Genomic DNA, 20,527 nt, shown 5'->3' on the forward strand with positions numbered 1-20,527 from the left:
CACTCAATTCCTTTATCCAAGCTCCTGTCTCCTAAATAATTCCCACGCTTCTTGAAAAGATCAGCTCCATGAGGCCAGGGCTTTTTGTTTCTTTACTTCTGTACCTTCTGCTTCTAGAACAGCACCTAGCCTCTATCAGGTGCCGTATACATATTTGTCGGCTGACTCAGAGCTCCTAACAACTTTACCAATGGGCTGTGCAGGTAACAATACCTTCATTCTACAAAATCACAAAAGAAGGCCCAGAGTATGTGGCTTTCCCGGAGTCACACAGCTGGTCAGTGGTGATGCCAGGAGTCAGTGACCTGGGCCTCTGGACACCCAGGGTCGCAATGACAGAGCCAGATGTGTATGAGCCTGGGCAAGCCAGCAGGGATGAAGGGTGCCAGCCAAAATGCCAGGCTGCCCTCACTGCACACAAACCAGCTCCATCTATAGTCTCCTCCCAGCCGAGCCGAGCTGCAAGGTCTGCCTCCTAATGAGCCTCTGCCTGGCAGGGAGAAGGTTTCCCTGCTGCTTACAAGTCTTGAGGGCTGACAGGCCCTGAGGGGTTTTGCCTTAAATGGACTCGAGTCAGTCCAACCCTCCACTCTTCAGGAAAAGGAGCATCAGAGCCTCAGCTGAAGCTGGCAGGGAGACTGGCAACAATCTCGGCCCCCAGCCTGCAGTGCACAGTGACTGTGCCTCCTGTCTGAGCCTCAGCTTCCGCGTGTGCAAACAGAATGGTGAGACGCCCCTCATCAAGGCCGTCTGCAGAGGTGCCTGGTAGGGTGCCTGGCCCTCCTGGGAGCTCATCTGTGGCCGGATGCAAAAGAGAAGCAACTCATACATCAAGGGTGCCAGGCAGAAGTGGCAAGCTGCGGTGATTCCTCTCCTCTCTCCAGGTGAGGATTCCACACACTTAACACCCTCTTAAAATCTACTCACTCAGCCTCAAGGTGTGAGCGATGGCAGCCTGACCCAGACAACTATGGTTTTAACAGGGACACATCCTCAAGTCACAGAATGATTAAGACAGTAGGGCAGATTCCAGGAAGGCAGGGGAAGGGCTTCTTGTCATCACCCCACTTTACCCCACGGGAAGGCTAGATTGGCTCTGACCCTGATGCTACTTGCTGTGACTTCAGCTCTGCTCAGCTGGGTCACTCAGGTTTGACCTTGTGTGGACTGGACACACAGCAAAAGCAGGGAGACTCCAGGCCAGAGGGCCAGGCCAGAGGCAATTTCAACAGAAAGGAAATGTGGCTTCTCCTTGCTCTGGCAAGTTATATGATATCTTCTCCATTTCCCTTGTAAAATGGCCACAGCACTAGTACCTAGCTCCTAGGGTTATTGTGGAAATTTAAATTCAGAAAATAAGATAATGTGTTTAAACCAATTAGAATACAACTTGGTCCATGTCCTAAGTCCTCAGTAATTGTAATCATATTACCTGGGTTTGATACCCATCATTCCAAGAACACTGCCCTTCTCATCAGGCCCCTCCGTTCTCACCCTCCTATACCTCTTCTCTCTACAGGAGTGGGGATGCTCCCTGACCGTGCTGCCCTGCTCTTAGTGCCCTCCTCTCCCTCTGACCATCTCCTCTTCTTTCTTGCTCCTGGCCTCTGGCATCCACCACAGGGCCACCCAGGGCACCAGATCTCTGGCCACCCCCCTCCTGGGGACCTGCAGACTGCTGTCCACCCCCCCCCACAGCTTTAGCTGCACCTGGTCCACAGCGGCCTCCTCTCAATGTGGCTAAAGCCATATTCACCTCTTTCCCCAACATCTCAATGGCAGCAGCTCAGTTTCAAACAGCAAACATAATCTTTACAACTTAAGAAGGATCACTTTTTTTTTAATGGGTTGCGGGTAGGCTGTGAAAAGAACTGCATAACACAAATCTGTGTGTGTCAGAATCTGGCTCCCGATCACACTGCCCATTTCTGTGTGTGGTGCCACCTCTTCCTGCCCTCAAACGTGGAACCCACTGTCCCTTCCTTTCTCTCACTCCTTACCCAGGCAGGTGTCAAGGCCTTTTGCCAACCCAAACAGTTTCCCCACCTCTAATCAGAAGGCAGACCTGCCCCTAACTAACTGCTGAGCCAGGCGCTCACTAGTAAGCCTCCCGCAGATGTACCCTGGTCACAGCCCTGTCTTGGCTATTTGGCATCAGAGCAGAGGGATTAACAACACAGAATTAGAGCCAGCCTGCCGGGGTCCAAATCCTGGTTTTACCATCGGCGGGCAGCAAGACACTGGGAAAGTTACTCTCTCAGGGCCTCTGTCTGTCTCCTCACCTGTAAAATGTGGGTAGCGTCCATACCTCTTTCCAATGAGCTAATTGTTGGGAGGATTAAATTAGCTCCTACACATAAAGCGCTTAGAGCAGGGCCTGGCCCATGGTTAAGGGCTACAGGAGTCTTTGCTGTTATTATGACCTGCCTGTCTCCCCACTGGCCTGAGAGCAACCTAAGAGGGAGGTTCAATAGGCCCCCATAGCACCCAACACAGCGCCTGGGGCCTGACTGGCTTGGAAGACACGGTCGCTGGATTAAACTGTCTATGTTCTGTGAGACTCCCACAGGTGTCTTGGAAGGAGGGGACAGTGGCCTCATTTTCCTGCACAGGACCCTCCTCTGCCTGCCCTGGAGGGCCTTCCGATGCTGGCACCTCCTGAGTGGCTGTTGAGAACATGGGTTTCACTAGGGCTGGGGGTGTGGGGGAGAGGCCTGATAGCTCACGGAGCCAGAGTGACACACCTGGCCTCCTTGATTAACACTATTGTCAGTCACGTCATCCAGATCTGTTCCTGGACATGGGGAAGAGCCATCCTGGAGGGAGATGAGGCTAGGCTCTGCCTCAGAGGGGGAGGTGGGAGCCTGCCCCCCCCACCAAATAAATAAATACTGACCTCCTCCAATGGCCCAATGGACTCTGAGCCCTGTTGCCCCTTTCACTGTCCCTGACAAAGCTGGCTTCCGCAACCCTGGGAGCCCCTCCCTAGAGATACAGGGTTATGGGGAGTCAGTTGGGCCCCCAGCAACTTCAGGGCAGTTGTGCCAGGGATCCCCGATTCCTTCTGCCCTGTGAGACTTTAACTGCCACACTCTCCCATGCCCCTGCCTTGCACTTCCTCTTACTTTGTCTCCATCTCTCTCTATTCCCCTGCCGCTGTCCTCAGGCCCCGCCCCCCGCCTCCACCTGGACTTTCCAGCCTTTCCTGGGCCCTCCTAGAGCTCACTGCTCCAAGCAGCCTGTCCTCGCATCCCCTCGCCCACTCTCGAAGCCCCAGGAGCCAGCTGGACGTGTAACAGAGGCTTGCTTGACTGGAGCTCTAAGACAGTCTGTTCCCAGGCTTATTTTGCACACTTATTTATCTGTCTAAAATACATGTGCACATCTGTGCTCCCTGTGGTCAGATTACAGGCTCACTAAAGATGGGAACGAGGCTCCCTTGGCGTAAATGCCACACAGCCAGAGACGCCACGCTGGGACACGGGAGGAGCTCAACGACCACCTGTGGAACAGATTGTGGCTTTTCTGTCCCAGCCAGGAGGCAGGAAAAAGAGCAATCTCATGTCTCAAACTGGCAGCCTGGGGGGTTCTTTGAAGGGAAACAGGGGTGCTGGGAGGCCTTTCATCTGCTCGTCATCCCCGCAACATGCCTGGTCAGGCTTCCAGCCGCCCCAAGGGGTCAGTTCTGTTTGGTTGTTTGTTTTTCAAGGTTTTCTCTTTTTCTTTTTTTTGAGACAGCATCCCAGGCTGGAGTGCAGTGGTGCGATCATAGCTCACTGCAGCCTTGAACTTGTGGGCTCAAGTGATCCTTTCACTTCAGCTGCCTGAGTAGCTGGGTCCACAGATGTATGCCACCATGCCCAGCTAATTTTTTTTTAATGTTTTAATTTTTTTAATTTAATTTTTAATTTTTTTGTAGAGATGGGGTTCTTGCTATATTACCCAGGCTGGTCTTGAACTCCTGGATTCAAGTCCACCTCAGCCTCCCAGCATTGGGATTGCAGGCGTGAGCCACCATGCCTGACTCGAGGTGTCTGTTTCGACTCCCCAGTGCTCCTGTCAGAGCAGCCAGAAGAGGCCCAGCTTTCTTGGCTGTTCAGAGAGCCCTGCCCATGAGCCCCCCACCAGCTCACCCACCTGAGCTGCAGCAATCACCAGGAGACGGGGGTGGGTTCTCCTGACTCCACAGAGACCAACGCAGTCTCACAGTTCCCATTTTGGGTGGCCCCACTCTCTCTCAGCACTTGCTACAATGTATAATTACACGTTTCCTTGTGTGATTGTTGCATGGATGTCTGCCTCCCCTACTGGCCTGTAAACTCCATGAGGTTAGATGGAGAGTGAAGATCACAGGTTTGTTCCCTGCTAATTTCCTAGCATCTAGCACAGTGGCTGGTACATGGCAGGGGTTCCCTAAATATCTGTGAATGAGATGCTGAGTTTGTTTTTCATTTGTTTGTGTTTTTGTGGCACAATCTCGGCTCACTGCAACCTCCACCTCCTGGGTTCAAGTAAGTCTCCTGCTTCAGCCTCCTGAGTAGCTGGGACTATAAGCACACACCACCATATTTGGCTAATTTTTGTATTTTTGGTAGAGATGGGGTTTCACTGCTGGTCTCGAACTCCTGACCTTGTGATCTGCCCACCTTGGCCTCCCAAAGTGCTGGGATTACAGGTGTGAGCCACCTCGCCCCGCCAAATTTGGCATTTTATGCACACCAGAGCCTCGTTATATAGGTTGTGTCCTGTGAGCATCAATGCAGTCCTGTATAGCGGGCAGACATTTTAATGCCCATTTTACAGATAAGGAAACTCAGGCTCAGATAGGTCAAAGACTGCCCAGGTGGACGATGCTTTTTGGTCACAGAGTCAGGATTAGCAACCAGGTATCTGGTATCTACACTCACCAATTACACTCAAATGATAATGATGACAGCTAACATGTAATAAGAGCAGGCAAATGTTGAAGCAAAAAATTTAGCTGGGCAATGTGGTGAAACCCCATCTCCACCAAAAATGCAAAAAATTAGCTGAGCGTGGTGGTGCATGGTTATGGTACCAGCCACTTGGGAGGCTGAGGCAGGAGGATTGCTGGAGCCCAGGAGGCAGAGGCTGCGGTGAACTGGAATCGTGCCACTGTACTCCAGCCTGGGTGACAGTCAGACCTCATCTCAATTAAAAAAAAAAAAATCTGCCAGACATGGTGGCTCACACCTGTAATCCCAGCACTTTGGGAGACAGAAGTGAGTGCATCCTTTGAGCCCAAGAGTTTGAGACCAGCTTGGACAATATGTTGAAACCAGTCTCTACAAAAAGGAAAAAAAAAGGCCGGGCACGGTGGCTCACGCCTGTAGTCCCAGCACTTTAGGAGGCTGAGGTGGGTAGATCACAAGGATAGGCTGGTGAACATGGTGAAACAGATCCTGGCTAACATGGTGAAACCCTGTCTCTATTAAAAACACAAAAAATTAGCCAGGCATGGTGGCATGCTCCTGTAGTCCCAGCTACTCAGGAGGCTGAGGCAGGAGAATCCCTTGAACCCAGGAGATGGGGGTTACAGTGAGCTGAGATCACGCCACTGCACTCCAGCCTGGGCCACAGAGTAAGGCTCTGTCTCAAAAAAAAAAAAAAAAAAATTAGCTGGGTGTGGTGGTAGGTGCTTGTAGTCCCAGCTACTCAGGAGGTGGGGGTGGGAGGACCACTTGAGCCTGGGAGGTCCGGGCTGCAGTGAGCTGTGATGGCGCCACTGCCACTGTGTTCCAGCCTGGGTGACTGAGTGAGACCCTGTCTAAAAAAAAAAAAATAGAAAGAAATCCCAGAAGCTCTTTGCACCCCATGCCTACCCCATTTGTTTACGGTAACTAGGCTGGCAAGGTGTGTCCCCAGGATCTTGACTCCCCAGAGTCCGTTGGCCAGGAGTCGGGACCAGCTGCCTCTGCCTGCGTCAACACCCCACTTCCCTGCTGCCATCTGCTCCTCCACTGCGAACAATGAAAAGACGAGCTGCTGAGCTCCAGGTCTGGGCGCCCGGGACACCCATCTGGGTTTCCCTGGAATCCTGGGCACTTCTCATCCTCTTGGGAGTTTCCCACCAGTGGGGATGCCAGACAGAGAGGAGAGAGGTGGGGCAGGTGGGGAGGGGAGGGTGTGAGGCTGTGAAGAGGCAGACATTGCAGGGTACAGCAGGGGAGGAGTGGGGAGGCTCATCTGTGCAGCGCACCCCGCTGTACAACTCCAGAAGGCCTCGTTCTTATTGATGGGACTGACCGAGTCAATATGAATGGGGCCTCCCTCACCTGTGCTTGGGGAGGGCCCAGGAGCACAAGGAAAGAGGAAAGGACGTTTTCTCATCTCACCGATCATAGTCGCCGTTGCAGAGGGCTCTCACGGGAATGGAGAAAGTTTGCCAGACTGGGTTTAGGGTGTTCTTCATGACCTCGGTCTTGTGGCAAATGGTGAACCTGGTGAAGAAGAAGAAAGGGAAAGGCTGTCAGGCCCAAACCCACGGGAGGTGGTGCAGGTCAACAGAGGAGTCAGCTGGTTCACATCTCTGGTTCCCAGTCAATGCAAACGATGCCTTCAAAAGGTGATGAGCTGTCCGTCGCTAGCAGCAGCCAAGCTGATACTGGTGATGCTGCAGAAAGGGCTCCTGTAGCAGGCGAGGACCTGGTGGTGGGGACAAGTCCCAGGGTGTCAGGAGCCCTGGGTTCTAGCCCCTGCTCTGGGGCCCTCTCGCTGTGCGACCCTGAGCAAGCTCTTCCCTCTCTCGGCCTCCAGCTCCCCACCTGTAAACCCAGGCAGTTACCCTCTATCAGAGATTCTCCATCTGCAATCCACAGAAGGATGAATGGATGAACTTCAGGGGTCTGTGAACCCCTGAAACAGTGGGAGAAATTAGGTGTATGGGTTGTTTGTGCCTGCTGCTCCCCTGGCCTGGAATATTCTCTCCCCCATCTCCATCTTTATGACTCACTCCTCACTACCTTCGAACGCCATCTCCATGAAACCTCCCCTGACTACCATATCTAAAATTGACAACTGCCTGGTCTCCTGCCTCGCACATCCCCTAGACTCCTCCCAGACTTTTTTTTTTCCTATTTCATTTGTCACCATTTGACATTTTGATATAGTCTATTTTTTTCCTTATTTATTCTGCTCATGATCTGTCACTAAATTCTAAGTTCCATAAGAGCAAGGATTTTTGTCGTTTTTAAATCACTGGCACATCCCTAGTGCCTAGAACAGTGCCTGGCACTTCATAGGTATTCAATAATTCTTTTTAAATGAATCAATGTATTTCTTGGGGGTGAGTTTCCATTGGTTTCACTGGAATGTCAATCCAATGAAATTAAAGCACCTGACTTAGATGATCTCTAAGACCCTTTCTGCTTTTCCAGTCTGAATCCATGAACCCGCTTTGCAAACTAAAAGTACGGAATTGACTTATCCCAGATGGGCCCTAATGTGGTGTCCCTGTCCACGCCCCACGCCATGCCTGGCTGGCCCCATCCTGGAAGTCAGCCCTGCCACATGGACGGGCAGCCACTAGCAGGGCTGAGCTGGGGGCCGAGGCGTCTCTCTGAGATTTCCCACCACCACCCCAGCTACATCCCTGCTTGGAAAGGTCACCAGAATAAGTGCCTGGGCTCCGCCCATACCCACACAGCCGGTGTCATTTCTTCTCTGGCAATTTTCAAGTCAAAATGTCATTCTGTCACCATGGCTTAGTGTTTCTCTTCTCTGCTCCTTCTCGCCCACCCACTGGAGTGTGGAGATGCATGTGGGAGACCTCCTCACACACCCCAGAGCTGGTGGCGCGGACCGAGGACCGGAATGGGGATGGGGGCAGGAGGGGCCACAGCTGCCCATGGCTGGGGCAGGCAGGTGGGGCAGGAAGAGGAGGCTGGGGCAGTGGGGGAAGGGGAGCTAGAGGGACCACAGGGAGCAGGAAATGGGTTGTCTCGGAGGGAGGGAGGATGCTACTGTGCAGAAACCCCGCTGGGCTCCAAAGACCACCCCCTCAACAGTCATACAGACCCCTGTGGACCCTCTGCAGACTCCCACCTCTGAAACCACTGACTTCTCCCTTTCCCTCCTCTTGAGTGAAAGCCAAGCATGACCAGGTGTTCTAAGCGATCAGGTGCAGCTCTACGGGCCCGGCAGGTGCCTCCTTTCCTTTTCCCTCCTTCGGTGGCTGGTGTGACAGTTCCCTCTCCTGGCTGCCCCACTGACCTTCCTCTTAACTGGAGGTATCTCCCCAAGCCTTCCAGTCTTCTCCCCCAAACCCTCAAGTGACCACCCTGTTCTTACTGGCCCAGCCATTGCCCTTTCACAGGGGCCAGATACTGGCCCACCTCTGTGGGGGGGCCTCCGGATCAGTTTCTCCAGTGCCCCATGGGATCCCCTATGAGGGATCAGTGTCTCCTTGCCCCCAGGATGCTCCAGCTCATGCTTCAAATGAAACTTGCCCCCAAATAAACTCCCACGACCTCCCTCGTCTCTGCGAGCACTCTGGGTTCTCTTGGCTCCACTGCCAGGGAGAGGGCTCTGACTTCGGTCCCCATCCAAGTCCTGCTCAGTGAGGTCCCCTCATTGTCCTTTTGCCCCCTTCCTCCCCTCCCCACTTCCTCCCCCTGCATCTCCACGGCACAGCTCCAGGGTGGGAGCTGGTAGCACCTCCCACCTGTTCACCGTGTCAGTCACGAGGCTCTCCCTCTCCCCACCCCCTCCCCACCCATCCTACACAACGCTTGCTCGCTAGCTCCCGCTCCCTCGGCGGCGGCGAGAGCAATCTTTTCCAAACACCTTTTACAGCGCACCCCTCTCCTGCTCCCAGATCCCTCTCCTCCCAGCCGGCCCCAGCCAGACAAGCCCAGCTTGACCCTGGCTCTGCCTCTCTGGAGGGGGCCTGCGTGGACACCCAGGGAACAATGCTCAGGTCTTCTCCTCCCCCACGTCAAGTCAAGTCAAAGCCAACACAAATTATTTAAAGAAATCCTTCTGGGAGTCCTTTGGTGAGACAAAGAATCCTTTTGTCATGCAAATGATCATACCTAATTTCCCTTGTTTTGTACGTGACTTAAAAATCACTTATCCCTTGAACTGAAACACACCTCCTCCTCGCCACTCCCCTGCCCCCCAACACACACACACACACACACACACACACAGTCGTTCGAAGGGAATTGGGGGAAGGTCCTTCTGCCTTCTGGGCACTCTTGTTTTGCCCAAATGTTTCTCCCTTCCCCAGCCCTTCGTTCTTCCCTGCTCCCCCACCCCACTGCAGGGACCCATCTTCTTCCTGTCCTTCAAAGCCCAAGTTCCCCTTCTCCAGCAGCGCTTCTCTAATTAACCTCCGTGGCCCCATCACTTTCCATTCTGCAGAATCCCAGCTTCTAAGTGGCCACAGCCTGCCAGAACTGCGGTGCTTAACGAGACTGTGGAGACCACGCAATCCAACTGGTTCATTTTATGGATGAGAAAACAGGCCCAGAGAGGGGGCTTCACTTGCCCTGGGTCACACAGGAGGCTGCTGGGGAGGACCTAGGGGCCCAGACCTTCCGCCCAGAACCTGTCTCCCTGCATACGTTGCTGACCTACATTTGCCAGCGTGTTGTGTATGCTTCCATCTTACTGCGGCTGGTTCTAGACTAGGGAGAAGAGAGGAGGAAACACAGGCTTCAGTCTGGAGTTTCAGATGAAGCCTATGGCAGAGTGTGGGGCCAGGCAGGGGATAGGGTCCAGATTGGGCCCTGTTGTGTGGGCAGTAGTGGGGGGCCAGGCCAGGGGATGCTGACAGGGCTGTGGGGCTAGGGGACTGGGCTTAGAGACAGGGCTGATTTGTGTAGAATGAAGGAGCTTCCAGAGGTATCCCTGAGGGATTTGCCCCCTATTCCTGCCCTAGCCCTGCTTTTGCTTACCTCCCCCACCCTCCACATGCCTAGCCCCCACCACTCAGTACCATCACTGAGACCCACAGAATGGCACCACTGGCTTAGAGGCTGCCGCCACCTCCCACTGACCACACCTAGGTGGCCAGGGCACTATAACCGGGGGCCCCAGACTTCCACCCAGAGCCCTTGCCCTCTCTAGTGCAGAAGGGGATGGACCCAAGCCCACCCTGCCCGGCAAGTCACCACAACCCATCCCTCCTTGACTCCAGAAGGGACCAGAAGGGGCAGTGCACAAGTGCCACCAGAAAACTCACGTTCCATCCTCGTTGCTTCTGTAGAATACCAAGAAGGGGTCAGATTTCCCAAAGAAGTCTTTCTTGTCCAGCTTGTTGGCACAGAACTGCATGGTGGCGACATCCTGGTGGAGGGGAGGGAGAACAGAGCATGAGCAGGAGAAGGTGGCAGCACAGCTCCGGACCCTGACAGGCACGTGGGGTCCAGGCGTAGCCCTGGCTGGAAAGCACTGACTGAGCCCCAGGCCCGTATTCCATCCTCAAACAGCCCCCGACCCCCAAATGGTCTAGCAGACCAGTTGGGTGGGAAACAGGCGGAGTCCACAGCTGCCCCAGTTTGAATCCTAGCTCTAACACTTTCTCTGTGTGAACTTGGGCAAGGTAGGTGACCTCTTGGAGCCTCAGTTTCCCCTCCAGAACATGGGGCTGATGACAGCACACATCTGCGGGGTTGTCATGAGGACTAAGTGAGATCAAGGGTGTGACGTGCTCGGCAGAGCGAGGCACATGGCAACACCCTGATGGATGTCAATACACGTGATTTCATTACACTTTCACTGAATGCCTCCAAAAGGTGACATAGCAAACCCAAGGCCACTCTGAGCTTGATCTGCGAGCCCCAAAGCCCTCTCTCTAGCCTCATTGTCTCACTCCCTCTCACCTATGTGCGGTTCCTGAAGTTCCAGATTCAGCATCACTTTCACACCCACCAACTCATGAGAGGCTCACCCAACGTTCTCAGGTGGATACAGTGGGGACTGTGGACCATTTCACAGCTAAGAAGCCAAAGGCTCAGAAGAGGGAGCGGCTTCCCCAAGTTCACCAAGCAGAGCCCACCTGCTGACTCCCCCGCCCTGCTCCCTGCCCCAGCTGACCCAATACACAGTGAGTACAGAAAAGGTGTCCAGGCCCTGGTGAGGATCTCTGGACCCCTCAGCCCCTCAGCTCGCTGGGGCCAACGGGGCACTGGGCAGAGATGGCCTCATCACCCTCGTCGCAACTTGAAAGCTCTGCATCCTGACAAATGAGCTTCAAAGCGGCTGAGCCCAGGGCTCTGTTGTCCAGACCCCAGGACTTGCCCTGCTCTTGGGGTCACTCTGCTCCCTCACACAGCCTCCTTCCTCTTAGTGTCTTGAGATGAGTCACCCACAGCCCACTGAAGACCAAACGGTGGCAGAGAAGACGACGTAACTCCATGAGGCTGAAGGACCCAGTGAAAAGGCTGAGTGGTGGCATACTGGTTAGGGATATGGCTGCTGGAGTCAGGCTGCCTGCTTCAGTCCCATCCTTCCTTAGCTGCGTGACCTAGGGCAAGTGATTCGCCCTCTGTGTGCTCAGTTTCCCTACCTGTGAAATGGGGTAGTGGCAGTGCCCACCTCATAGGCTCGTGAGGATAAAATGAGTTAACAGGCGTACAGCGCTGTGTGCATGTGAGCTGTTATCATATGTGAACACCTGCTTCCCCACCCAGCCACAGTGTGTGTGACCTCTGTCCCTGCCCCACACCCACCTCCAACACCCCACATGCCTTCCCTTGGGGACATCTGATGACAACAAACACAGCCTCCCTTCATTCATTCACCCACTCATTCATTCAACATTTATTACATGCCATCTGTGTAGGACAGTCACTGAGCTCAGCACCTTACACCCCTTATCATATTTAGTCCTCAGAATAATCCTTTGTTACTTTTGACAAACGGGGAAGCTGGAGGTCAGAGAAGTTAGGTGACCTGCCTGAGATCACCAGCTGGTAGCTGGTAGAACAGAAATTCACACATAAATAAACTAATTTCAAAGTCATGTGTCTTCCAGTATACCACTCTGCCCCGCTGAGAGAGAGCAAATTACATTTCTCCACTTCCCTGTTTTCTTTAGAATCAGCTGCATGGGCAGGGAGGGCTGCACTCTGGTTGCCCTGGGATAGGGAAGAGGCTCTAAGGACGGGCAGTGCTCGAGACGGAACAACCTGCACAAGGAGGTGCCCAGTGGCTTTTTTTTTTTTTTTTGAGACGGAGTTTTGCTCTTGTTGCCCAGGCTGGAGTGCAATGGCTTGATCTGGGCTCACTGCAGCCTGTGCCTCCCAGGTTTGAGAAATTCTCCCGCCCCAGCCTCCTGGGAATGAATACAGGTGCCCCCCCACCACGCCCAGCTAATTTTTGTATTTTTAGTAGAGATGGGGTTTCACCGTTTGGTCAGGCTGGTCTTGAACTACTGACCTCAGGTGATCCACCGACCTCAACCTCCCAAAGTGCTGGAACTACAGGCGTGAGCCACCGCACCCGGCCAGAAGGAGCACTTTAAATGCCCCCTAGGGACCCCCATCCACGGCCTAGGAAAGGGATGTGGCCCAGGACTTGATGGGCTACTACCTGGCTCTATACATTGGGGAGGCCCAGTGCAAAGGGAAAACGTGGCGACCTCTGTTCAAAAACAATCAGGAGATTCAAGATAGTGACGGCAGAGCATTAAACCAAGCACAGGTCCCCGTGTGACTACACAGGCCACATACCGGGGAAGCCGGCCCTGTCTCCTTCCCACAGAGGTGACTCACAGTGGCATCAGAAAACCACCAAGAGAGGCCCAGACTCTGCCCAGGAGAGCAGCAGGGATGGCCCCAGCAGGGAACTCAGAACTCACGGCTCCAGTCCTGGCTCTGCATAGCCTTAAGCAGGTCCCTTCAGCTCACAGAGCCTCAGCTTCCTCATCTGCGGAACGCTGAATGGGATGACCACCACAGTCCTTTTAAGCTGAGCAGTCAATGCCACATGGGGAACACTGAAATAGCCATCTCTTGTGGGGAGCGCTGGCACTCAGGGGACAGTGTGGAAAGCCAAGACGCCCCCAGCCTTCCCAGCCCCAGCCAGGGTTTGGCTGTCATCATCACAACCTTGCCCAAATCTGGAGGTCGCCCGAGTGACACTCTCATCTGAATTAACACAGGCAAGCCACCCAGGATCTGCTCAGCCTGCACCGATTGACTATAAAACGCACACACTTGAAACAACCAAAACAGAGGCCACAAAGTCCAGAGGCAACAGCTCTTAGCTTTGCTTCCCAGCAACCCCTTGGGCCCTGTGAGGTCAGGAATAGGGGAAAAATTTAGAAAAAAATAAAAGAACTTGACAGGTCGTAAGTTCCAGGGACAATTCAGTGCTCCCCTGGGAGGGCTGCTGCCTCAACCCAGCACCCGACAGCAATAAACGGCTCAAAGGGCTAGGCATGGTGGCTCACACCTGTAATTCCAGTACTTTGGGAGACCGAGGTGGGTGGATCACCTGAGTTCAAGGGTTCAAGACCAACCTGACCAATACGGCAAAACCCCGTCTCTTCTAAAAATACAAAAATCAGCCGGACATGGTGGCTTATGCCTATAATCCCAGCTACTCGGGAGGCTGGGGCAGGAGAAACGCTAGAACCTGGAAGGCAGAGGTTGCGGTGAGCCGAGATCGCGCCACTGCAATCCAGCCTAGGTGGCAAGAATGAGACTCTGTCTTTAAAAATAATAATAATAATAATAAAAACAAAAACAGAAAACAAAACACAGAGAGAGAGAAAAAAAAAAAAAGAGCACAAAGGAGCCAAGCACTACTTGCTTGGAATCCTAGCTCTGCCATCTCCCTGCTGAGCGGCCCCAGGTGGGTAACTTAACCTCACTGAGGCTGGGTAATGTAGAAGATAGCGCCCCCTTGTGAGCCTGTGCATATGCCCATAAACTTACCCTAAAAGCAAAAACATATATATGGTTCTACCTTGTAGCTGCTGTAGTAGGTAGATATAATGTCATATGTATTAATTCATTGAATCCTTTCAACAACCCTATTAGGGCAGCACTGTTATGATTCCTTTTTTGTTTTAGATACAGCGTTTCTCTCTCTCTCTCTCTCTCTCTCTCTCTCTCTCTCTCTCTCTCTGTCACCCAGGCTGGAGTGCAGCGGTGTGATCTCCGCTCACTGCAGCCTCAACCTCCTGGGCTCAAGCGATTTTCCCACCTCAGCCTACTGAAAAGCTGAGACTACAGGTGTGTGCCACCATGCCCCATGCCCAGCTAGGTTTTTAATTTTTAAATTTTGTTGCCCAGGCTGGTCTTGAACGCCTGAGCTCAAGCAATCTGCCCACCTCAGCCTCCCAAAGTGCTGGAAGTACAGACGTGAGCCACCACACCTGGCTATTATTCCCATTTTAAAGATGAGGAAACCAAAGCACAGAGAGGTTAACACCCTTGCCTGATGTCACACAGCTAGTAAGAGGAGCTGAGATGAGAACAAGACAGTCTGGCTCCAAAGATTGTTAACTGAGATTCCAAATGATGACCTCAAATCATCAAGATAAGTTTAATTACGTTCTAACCTCAGTTTGAGGAGTCAGAGAAGTGTGAAGTCCATTTAAGAAAGGCCTCTGTGCAAACTAGTTAAAATTTAAAAAAAAAAAGAAGACTGGCTCTGAAATTCAGCTAACTGGAAAAATCCGCCAGTGTGTGATACTTCCTCCCTGCAACCCTGATGGCAGATAAGTGAAGCATTGCTGGGGCTGGTGGCTGATTTTGTTCCTTAGCCTTATCTGCCCTCCCTAACACAATCTAGACCCAGGAACATTCGCCAAAAGCCCACTGTGATCATCTGCATTGCTGCACCATTGCAGAATCCGAGGGGGATAAAACAGACCTTCAGAGAAATTTCTAGGCTGAAGTGAAGGCAAGCTTCCTCCCTAATGGGTACCCATGCCACAGGGAAGTCCTTGAGACAAAGAGTGTGTAACTACCTGCCTGGGGCTGTGCTTCGGAAGGTCTCTGCCTTTTGTTTACAGTCAGAGGAACAGGTGGGAGCTTGTGAATAGTTCAACCCCTTGATGTATTTGTGAACCCAAGAAGAGACTGGGGAAAGAGGCAATAAGATGGACAAGGCCAGCAGGATAACAGAGCAGCAAATTCTGGCTGAGGGTCAGAGATTCAGCTGTTCGACAGCCTCAGCCTCAGAGCAGTGCTCTCTGAGCAATAAAATGCCGTTCCCTTGGCCAGGCATGGTGGCGCACACCTGTAATTTCAGCACTTACGGAGGCCAAGGTAGCAGGATTGCTTGAGCCCAGGAGTTCGAGACCAGCCTGGACAACATGGTGAAACCCCTTATCTGCTAAAAATACATAAAAATAGCCAGGTGTGGTGGTGCATGCCTGTAGTCCCAGCTACTCAGGAGGCTGAGGTGGAAGGATTGAGCCTGTGACATGGAGGTTGCAGTGAGCCATGATCATGCCACTGCACCCCAGCCTGGGCGACTCCATCTCAACAAAAAAAAAAAAAAAAAAGAGAGAGAGAAAGAGAGAGAGAGGGTTAAGAAAAAAAGAAACGCCATTCCTACCAGAAGCATCACTGGAATCAATCATGGAGAAGATAAAGCAGCTCCTACAATATATAATTTCCTGCAATTTCTGTCTTTCACCCTATCTTTTTAAAAAACATAATAAGTTCTTCTAAAACATCAGGATTGCCTCCATTTGCATCCCTCCACACGTTAATGGGGCTGCTGGGGAGACTACAGGAACAGCCTTGCTCTCCAGGGTGGCCTGGCCTGCTCTGACAGCTCAGCACTCCTTGCCTTGAAGGGGGCTGTGAAGGAAGGTTAGAGGCCAGACCCGGAGGTCAGCAGGTGGGCTGAAGGCTGGGGACTGGGCAGCAACCCTCAGCAGGGGGAGAACAGAAAAAGGCTATTGGGTCTCACTGGCAGCTTCCAGATTCAGAACAAGAGGTGAGTGCAAAATGTAAAGGGAGCCCCAAATCTCACTGATCAAAAAAAAATTTTAATGTGACATTTGAAAAATCAAAATCAATGCAGAAGCTATAATAAACAGAATATGACAATTTTAAATGAAGCAGAGGCACAGAAAAGTAACTTGCCCCTGGCCACATAGCTGGTAAGCAATGGCTTTTAGGCTGGATCCTGAGCCCAAGGTCTTAACTACCGTGCCCTATGCCCTAGGAAGCACTTTTAAAGCCAGGAACAATGGCTCACACCTGAAATCCCAACTACTCAGAAGGCTGAGGCAGGAGGATTGCTTGAAGTCAGGAGTTCAAGACCAACCTGGACAACATAGTGAAGTCCCCCCATCTCTAAAAAAATAACAATTTAAAAAATTTAGGTCAGGAGCTGTGGCTCATGCCTGCAATCCCAGCACTTGGGGAGACTGAGGCGGGCAGATCACTTGAGGTCAGGAGTTCAAAACCAGCCTGGCCAAATTGGTGAAACCCCATCTCTACTAAAAATACAGGCGTGGTGGTGCACACATGTAATCCCAGCTACTCAGGAGGCTGAGGGCAGGAGAATCGCTTGAACCTGGAGGTGGAGGTTGCAGGAAGCTGAAACCATGCCACTGCACTCCAGCCTGGGTGACAGAACCATCTCAAAAATAAAAAATAAAAAGAAGCACTTTTAGTTAGACGGTAGGGCCATGGCACTTTGTCTTCTCCCTAAAATGCGCTGGATTTTCCAAATCTCCTAGATCTAACATATTGTCTTTTTTAGTCAGAAAAAAAGAAGACAGCGATGAAAAAGAAAAGGAATCATTAGCCCCAACTCTGAAATTCAGCACTCCAGCCAGAGGAGACACACCTGGAGCTGGGGGTGATTCTGTGAGGAGGCGCCTTCAGGAAGAGGAGACTGGAGCTGGGCTCATGGGATGGGATGGCAGAAGCAGGAGACCCCTGAGGTCAGCGAAGACCCCACAGGCTGGAGGTTATTCATACACAGATGGTGGGTACAGAAGCTGGTCTGAGACGCTGGGCCTGTCTTTCTGCATAGATTCTTATAACCACGTTGAGGCCAAGCTGGCTTTTCTTTGTTGTCTTAATGACCGACTTCCCAAACAATCCAATCAGTTGTGCATCTGTTGATTTGGTCATTCAGAGGCTGAAAACCCCAGATTGACTGTTTCCCCTCCCACTCATTGAGCTTCTGTTTCTGGGCTACTAACCGAAATCCATCAACTGAAGTTCCAAAGAAAAACAAACCAATTTGCATACGAGGATGTTCACTACAGTATTGTTTACATTGTTTCCTATAAAAGAACAGCTTCGATCAATTATAGCCCATCCATACAATAGAGAAATAACACACAGCCATTAAATACATGTTTTCTAAAAACGTGTAATGATATCGGAAAGGCAGTCTGTAAAACTAGATATCATATTATATCAATTATAAGAAAAATTATGTACATGAACACTCAGAAAGAAAGCCTTGGAGGGAACACATCAAAATGTCAATAGTGATTATCTCTGGGTGATTCTTCCACGCTATTTATATTTTTCCGTATTTTCTAATTTGTCCATAATTAACATGTTAATTTTTTTAGCATCAGGAAAAATGTGTTTGTTCTGTTTGGGCTTTTTAAAGCCAGATAAATTATTTCTAAGACCAAAAAATTTCAAACTAACCTTAAGGAAGGGTGATGCTTGAATGCTGGTAACACAGCATGCTCATATCAGTCCCAGCCACAACGCGAATCTGTCCTGCGTATCAACCTGCAGCCTTCCAAGTCTCAGAAAACCTTCACCACCTCCCCCACTTCACTTGACTCTTCCTTTTCCCTCCCTCCCATGGCTCTTCCTTCTTCCCTCATCTCTCAGGTAGAGAAACCGGCCTCCCCCGAAGCTTGCCTTTAGAACAATGCAAGTTTCAATTGTGTTGGGGTCAAGGCTGCTTTGTTCTCCTGCTATGAGATTCCATACAATCTGGTCCCGACTCTCACCATCGCCACCTACAGTCTCATCTTTCCGACTCATCATCCATCACTCCATGCTGCCCCAGGGCCTTTGCGCAGGCTGTTCTCTCTGCCTGGACTAATCTTCCCCAGGTAACTACAAGAGCTCATTCTGCCGCCTGTCTGTATATAGTGGCATATTACCTAGTATCTACACATTTTCCTTCAGGATAGTCAAAAGTGTGATAAAAGAGTTGTTGTAAGAAGAGGCACTGCATCTGACAGGGCTGAGAACCACTGCTGTAGTGTGATTGCTGGCTGGCATTTCCATCTGACGCACTAAATTAAAAATTCTGGGAGGGAGGCTCGGCATGATGGCTCACACCTGTAATCCCAGCACTTTGGGAGGCTGAGGCAGGTGGATTCCAAAGTCAGGAGTTTGAGACCAACCAGGCCAAAATGGTGAAACCCCGTCTCTACTAAAAATACAAAAATGAGCCGGCTGTGATGGCGGGTGTCTGTAGTCCCAGCCATTCAGGAGGCTGAGGCAGGAGAATTGCTTGAACCCAGGAGGCAGATGTTGCAGTGAGCTGAGATTGAGCCACTGCACTCCAGCCCAGGCGACAAGTGAGACTCTATCTCAAGAAAGAAAAAAAATTCTGAGAGCAGGAACTCAGTCAAAGCACATTTTCTGAACTGAAATGAATGAATACATGAGCCAGCTGGTGACATCTAAGGGGTGGGGAGGGCCCCAGGGCCAGTATGGTGTGAAGTTCCAACTCTCTTTGCTTGAGAGAGATGAGGCACACCCTTCCTCCTCCATCACTGCCTCCTCCATGACCGCCACCACCATCCTGGCTGGGCCAGCCAGTCATGTGGAGGGACCTGACTAGGAGGTGGGAAGGACGCAGACTCCAGAGCAAGGCAGGTCTGGTGGCTGACAGGTCTAAGGGGACACAGGGGCTGGGAAGTGGAGGGCGAAGAGCTATCTAACCCTCTGTATCGACGACAACCTCTACTTTTCTTTTTCTTTTCTTTTTTTTTTTTTTGAGACGCGGTCTCACTCTGTCCCCAGGCTTCAGTGCAGTGGTCCAGTCATGGCTCACTGTGGCGTTGACCTCCCAAGCTCAAGTGATTCTCCTGCCCCAGCCTCCTGAGTAGCTGGGACCACAGACATGTACCACCCTGCTCTGCTAATTTTTAAAATATTTTTGTACAGCTGGGTGCAGTAGCTCATGTCTGTAATCCTAATGCTTTGGGAGGCTGAGGCGGGAGGATCACCTGAGGTCAAGAGATTGAGACCATCCTGACCAACATGGTGAAACCCCATCTCTACTAAACATACAAAAATTAGGTGGGTGTGGTGGCAGGTGCCTGTAATCCCAGCTAGTCAGGAGGCTGGGACAGTCGAATTGCTTGGACCCAGAAGGCAGAAGCTACAGCGAGCCTAGATCATGCACTCCAGCCTGCATGACAGAGCAAGACTCTGCCTCAAAAAAAATTTTTTTTGTAGAGATGGTCGTGGGGGGCGGGGGTTCTCTCTGTGATGTCCAGGCTGGTCTCAGCTCTTGAGTTCAAGCTATTCTCCTCCCTTGCTCAGCCTCTCAAAGTGCTGAGATTGCGGGCGTGAACCCCAGCCTCCACTGCTCAAAGCCAGCCTGCCTGCTGAGGGCAACTGGGCCCCACAAGGAATAGAAGGTCGGTGACTGTTCCCTGCACCGTGAGGGCCCAAGGCTCCATGGGTGAGGGAAAGACTCTGAGGATAGGGAGTCCAAGGCCTGAGATAGAATCCCAGCAATCTTAGGCAGGCCACTAACTTCTCCGCATCCGTAAAACAGGATCACTCACACCCACCCAGTCCCCCAGCCCCCAAGCCCTGCGGTCAGAATCAAATAAGTCTAAATAAGAGAGTCTTGGTAAACAAATGTTGGCCAGTGTTACGGCAGGAACAATCGTTTTACTGCTGAGCAGAATTGAACCTTGAGTGATTCAGAAGGCCCTTTGGGAGACCAACCTCATCACGGTCAATATCAGGTACCATCCAATAGTATTTGGATCAAATTCTGATTGTGGGAACTTCCTTGGCATTTAAATTCCAGATGAACCAGGCTTTTCCATAACCTGTCACACTGTGCTGGTGATAGGCTGGAGTCCACTCCAATCCTTTGCTGGTTCCCACCCGCCCACACTGTCCCCATGGATGGAGAGAGGGTTTGTCTACTTCGCAAAATGTATTCATTTGAGCAGGAAGCCCTGCTCTGGTGAAAAATCAGCTCTCAGACCCCACCCTCTTCCTTTGATCCTCCCACTGAATGCTGAGCTGGAAAGACGAAGCAAAGCTGTTCTGATGTAATTATTTTAATTCAGCCAGATGCTGGGAATTAGTCTCTTTTCCTCGCAAGGATTCTAGGGAGAGACAGAACTCAGCTAAAGATGCCCCAGAAGAAAAGGAGCTGACAATCTCAGGAGGACGGGAAGGGGCTCTCTGCCCCCGACATAGACCCCTGGTGCTGGAAGAGCTTAAATCAAGGAAACTGCTGCCATCCCTGGGTGAAGGAGTAGGGAGGGTTGGGGAAGAAGGAGGAAGAGGGAGGGTTTAACACCTGAAAGGTATTAAACCGAAGACTGCTTACCAACCCCTGGAATGCT

The 20,527-nt window shown here is 51.7% G+C and overlaps 1 protein-coding gene across 3 annotated transcripts in view; it reads right to left on the minus strand.

Annotated features, from left to right (window-relative positions):
- Nucleotides 1-20,527, minus strand: part of CPNE5 (copine 5) — a 102,627-nt gene that overhangs the window by 29,645 nt on the left and 52,455 nt on the right. For all 3 annotated transcript variants that reach the window (XM_032253585.1, XM_032253584.1, XM_032253583.1), the window contains 2 exons: nucleotides 10,208-10,311; nucleotides 6,357-6,461 (listed from right to left, as the gene is read on the minus strand). In XM_032253585.1, the coding sequence (XP_032109476.1) occupies nucleotides 6,357-6,461; nucleotides 10,208-10,311 (209 nt within the window). The remainder of the gene's footprint in view (nucleotides 1-6,356; nucleotides 6,462-10,207; nucleotides 10,312-20,527) is intronic.

This window comes from Sapajus apella, unplaced genomic scaffold (assembly GCF_009761245.1).
Source record: "Sapajus apella isolate SASKATOON/1434 unplaced genomic scaffold, GSC_monkey_1.0 scaffold83, whole genome shotgun sequence".
Taxonomy (NCBI): domain Eukaryota; kingdom Metazoa; phylum Chordata; class Mammalia; order Primates; family Cebidae; genus Sapajus; species Sapajus apella.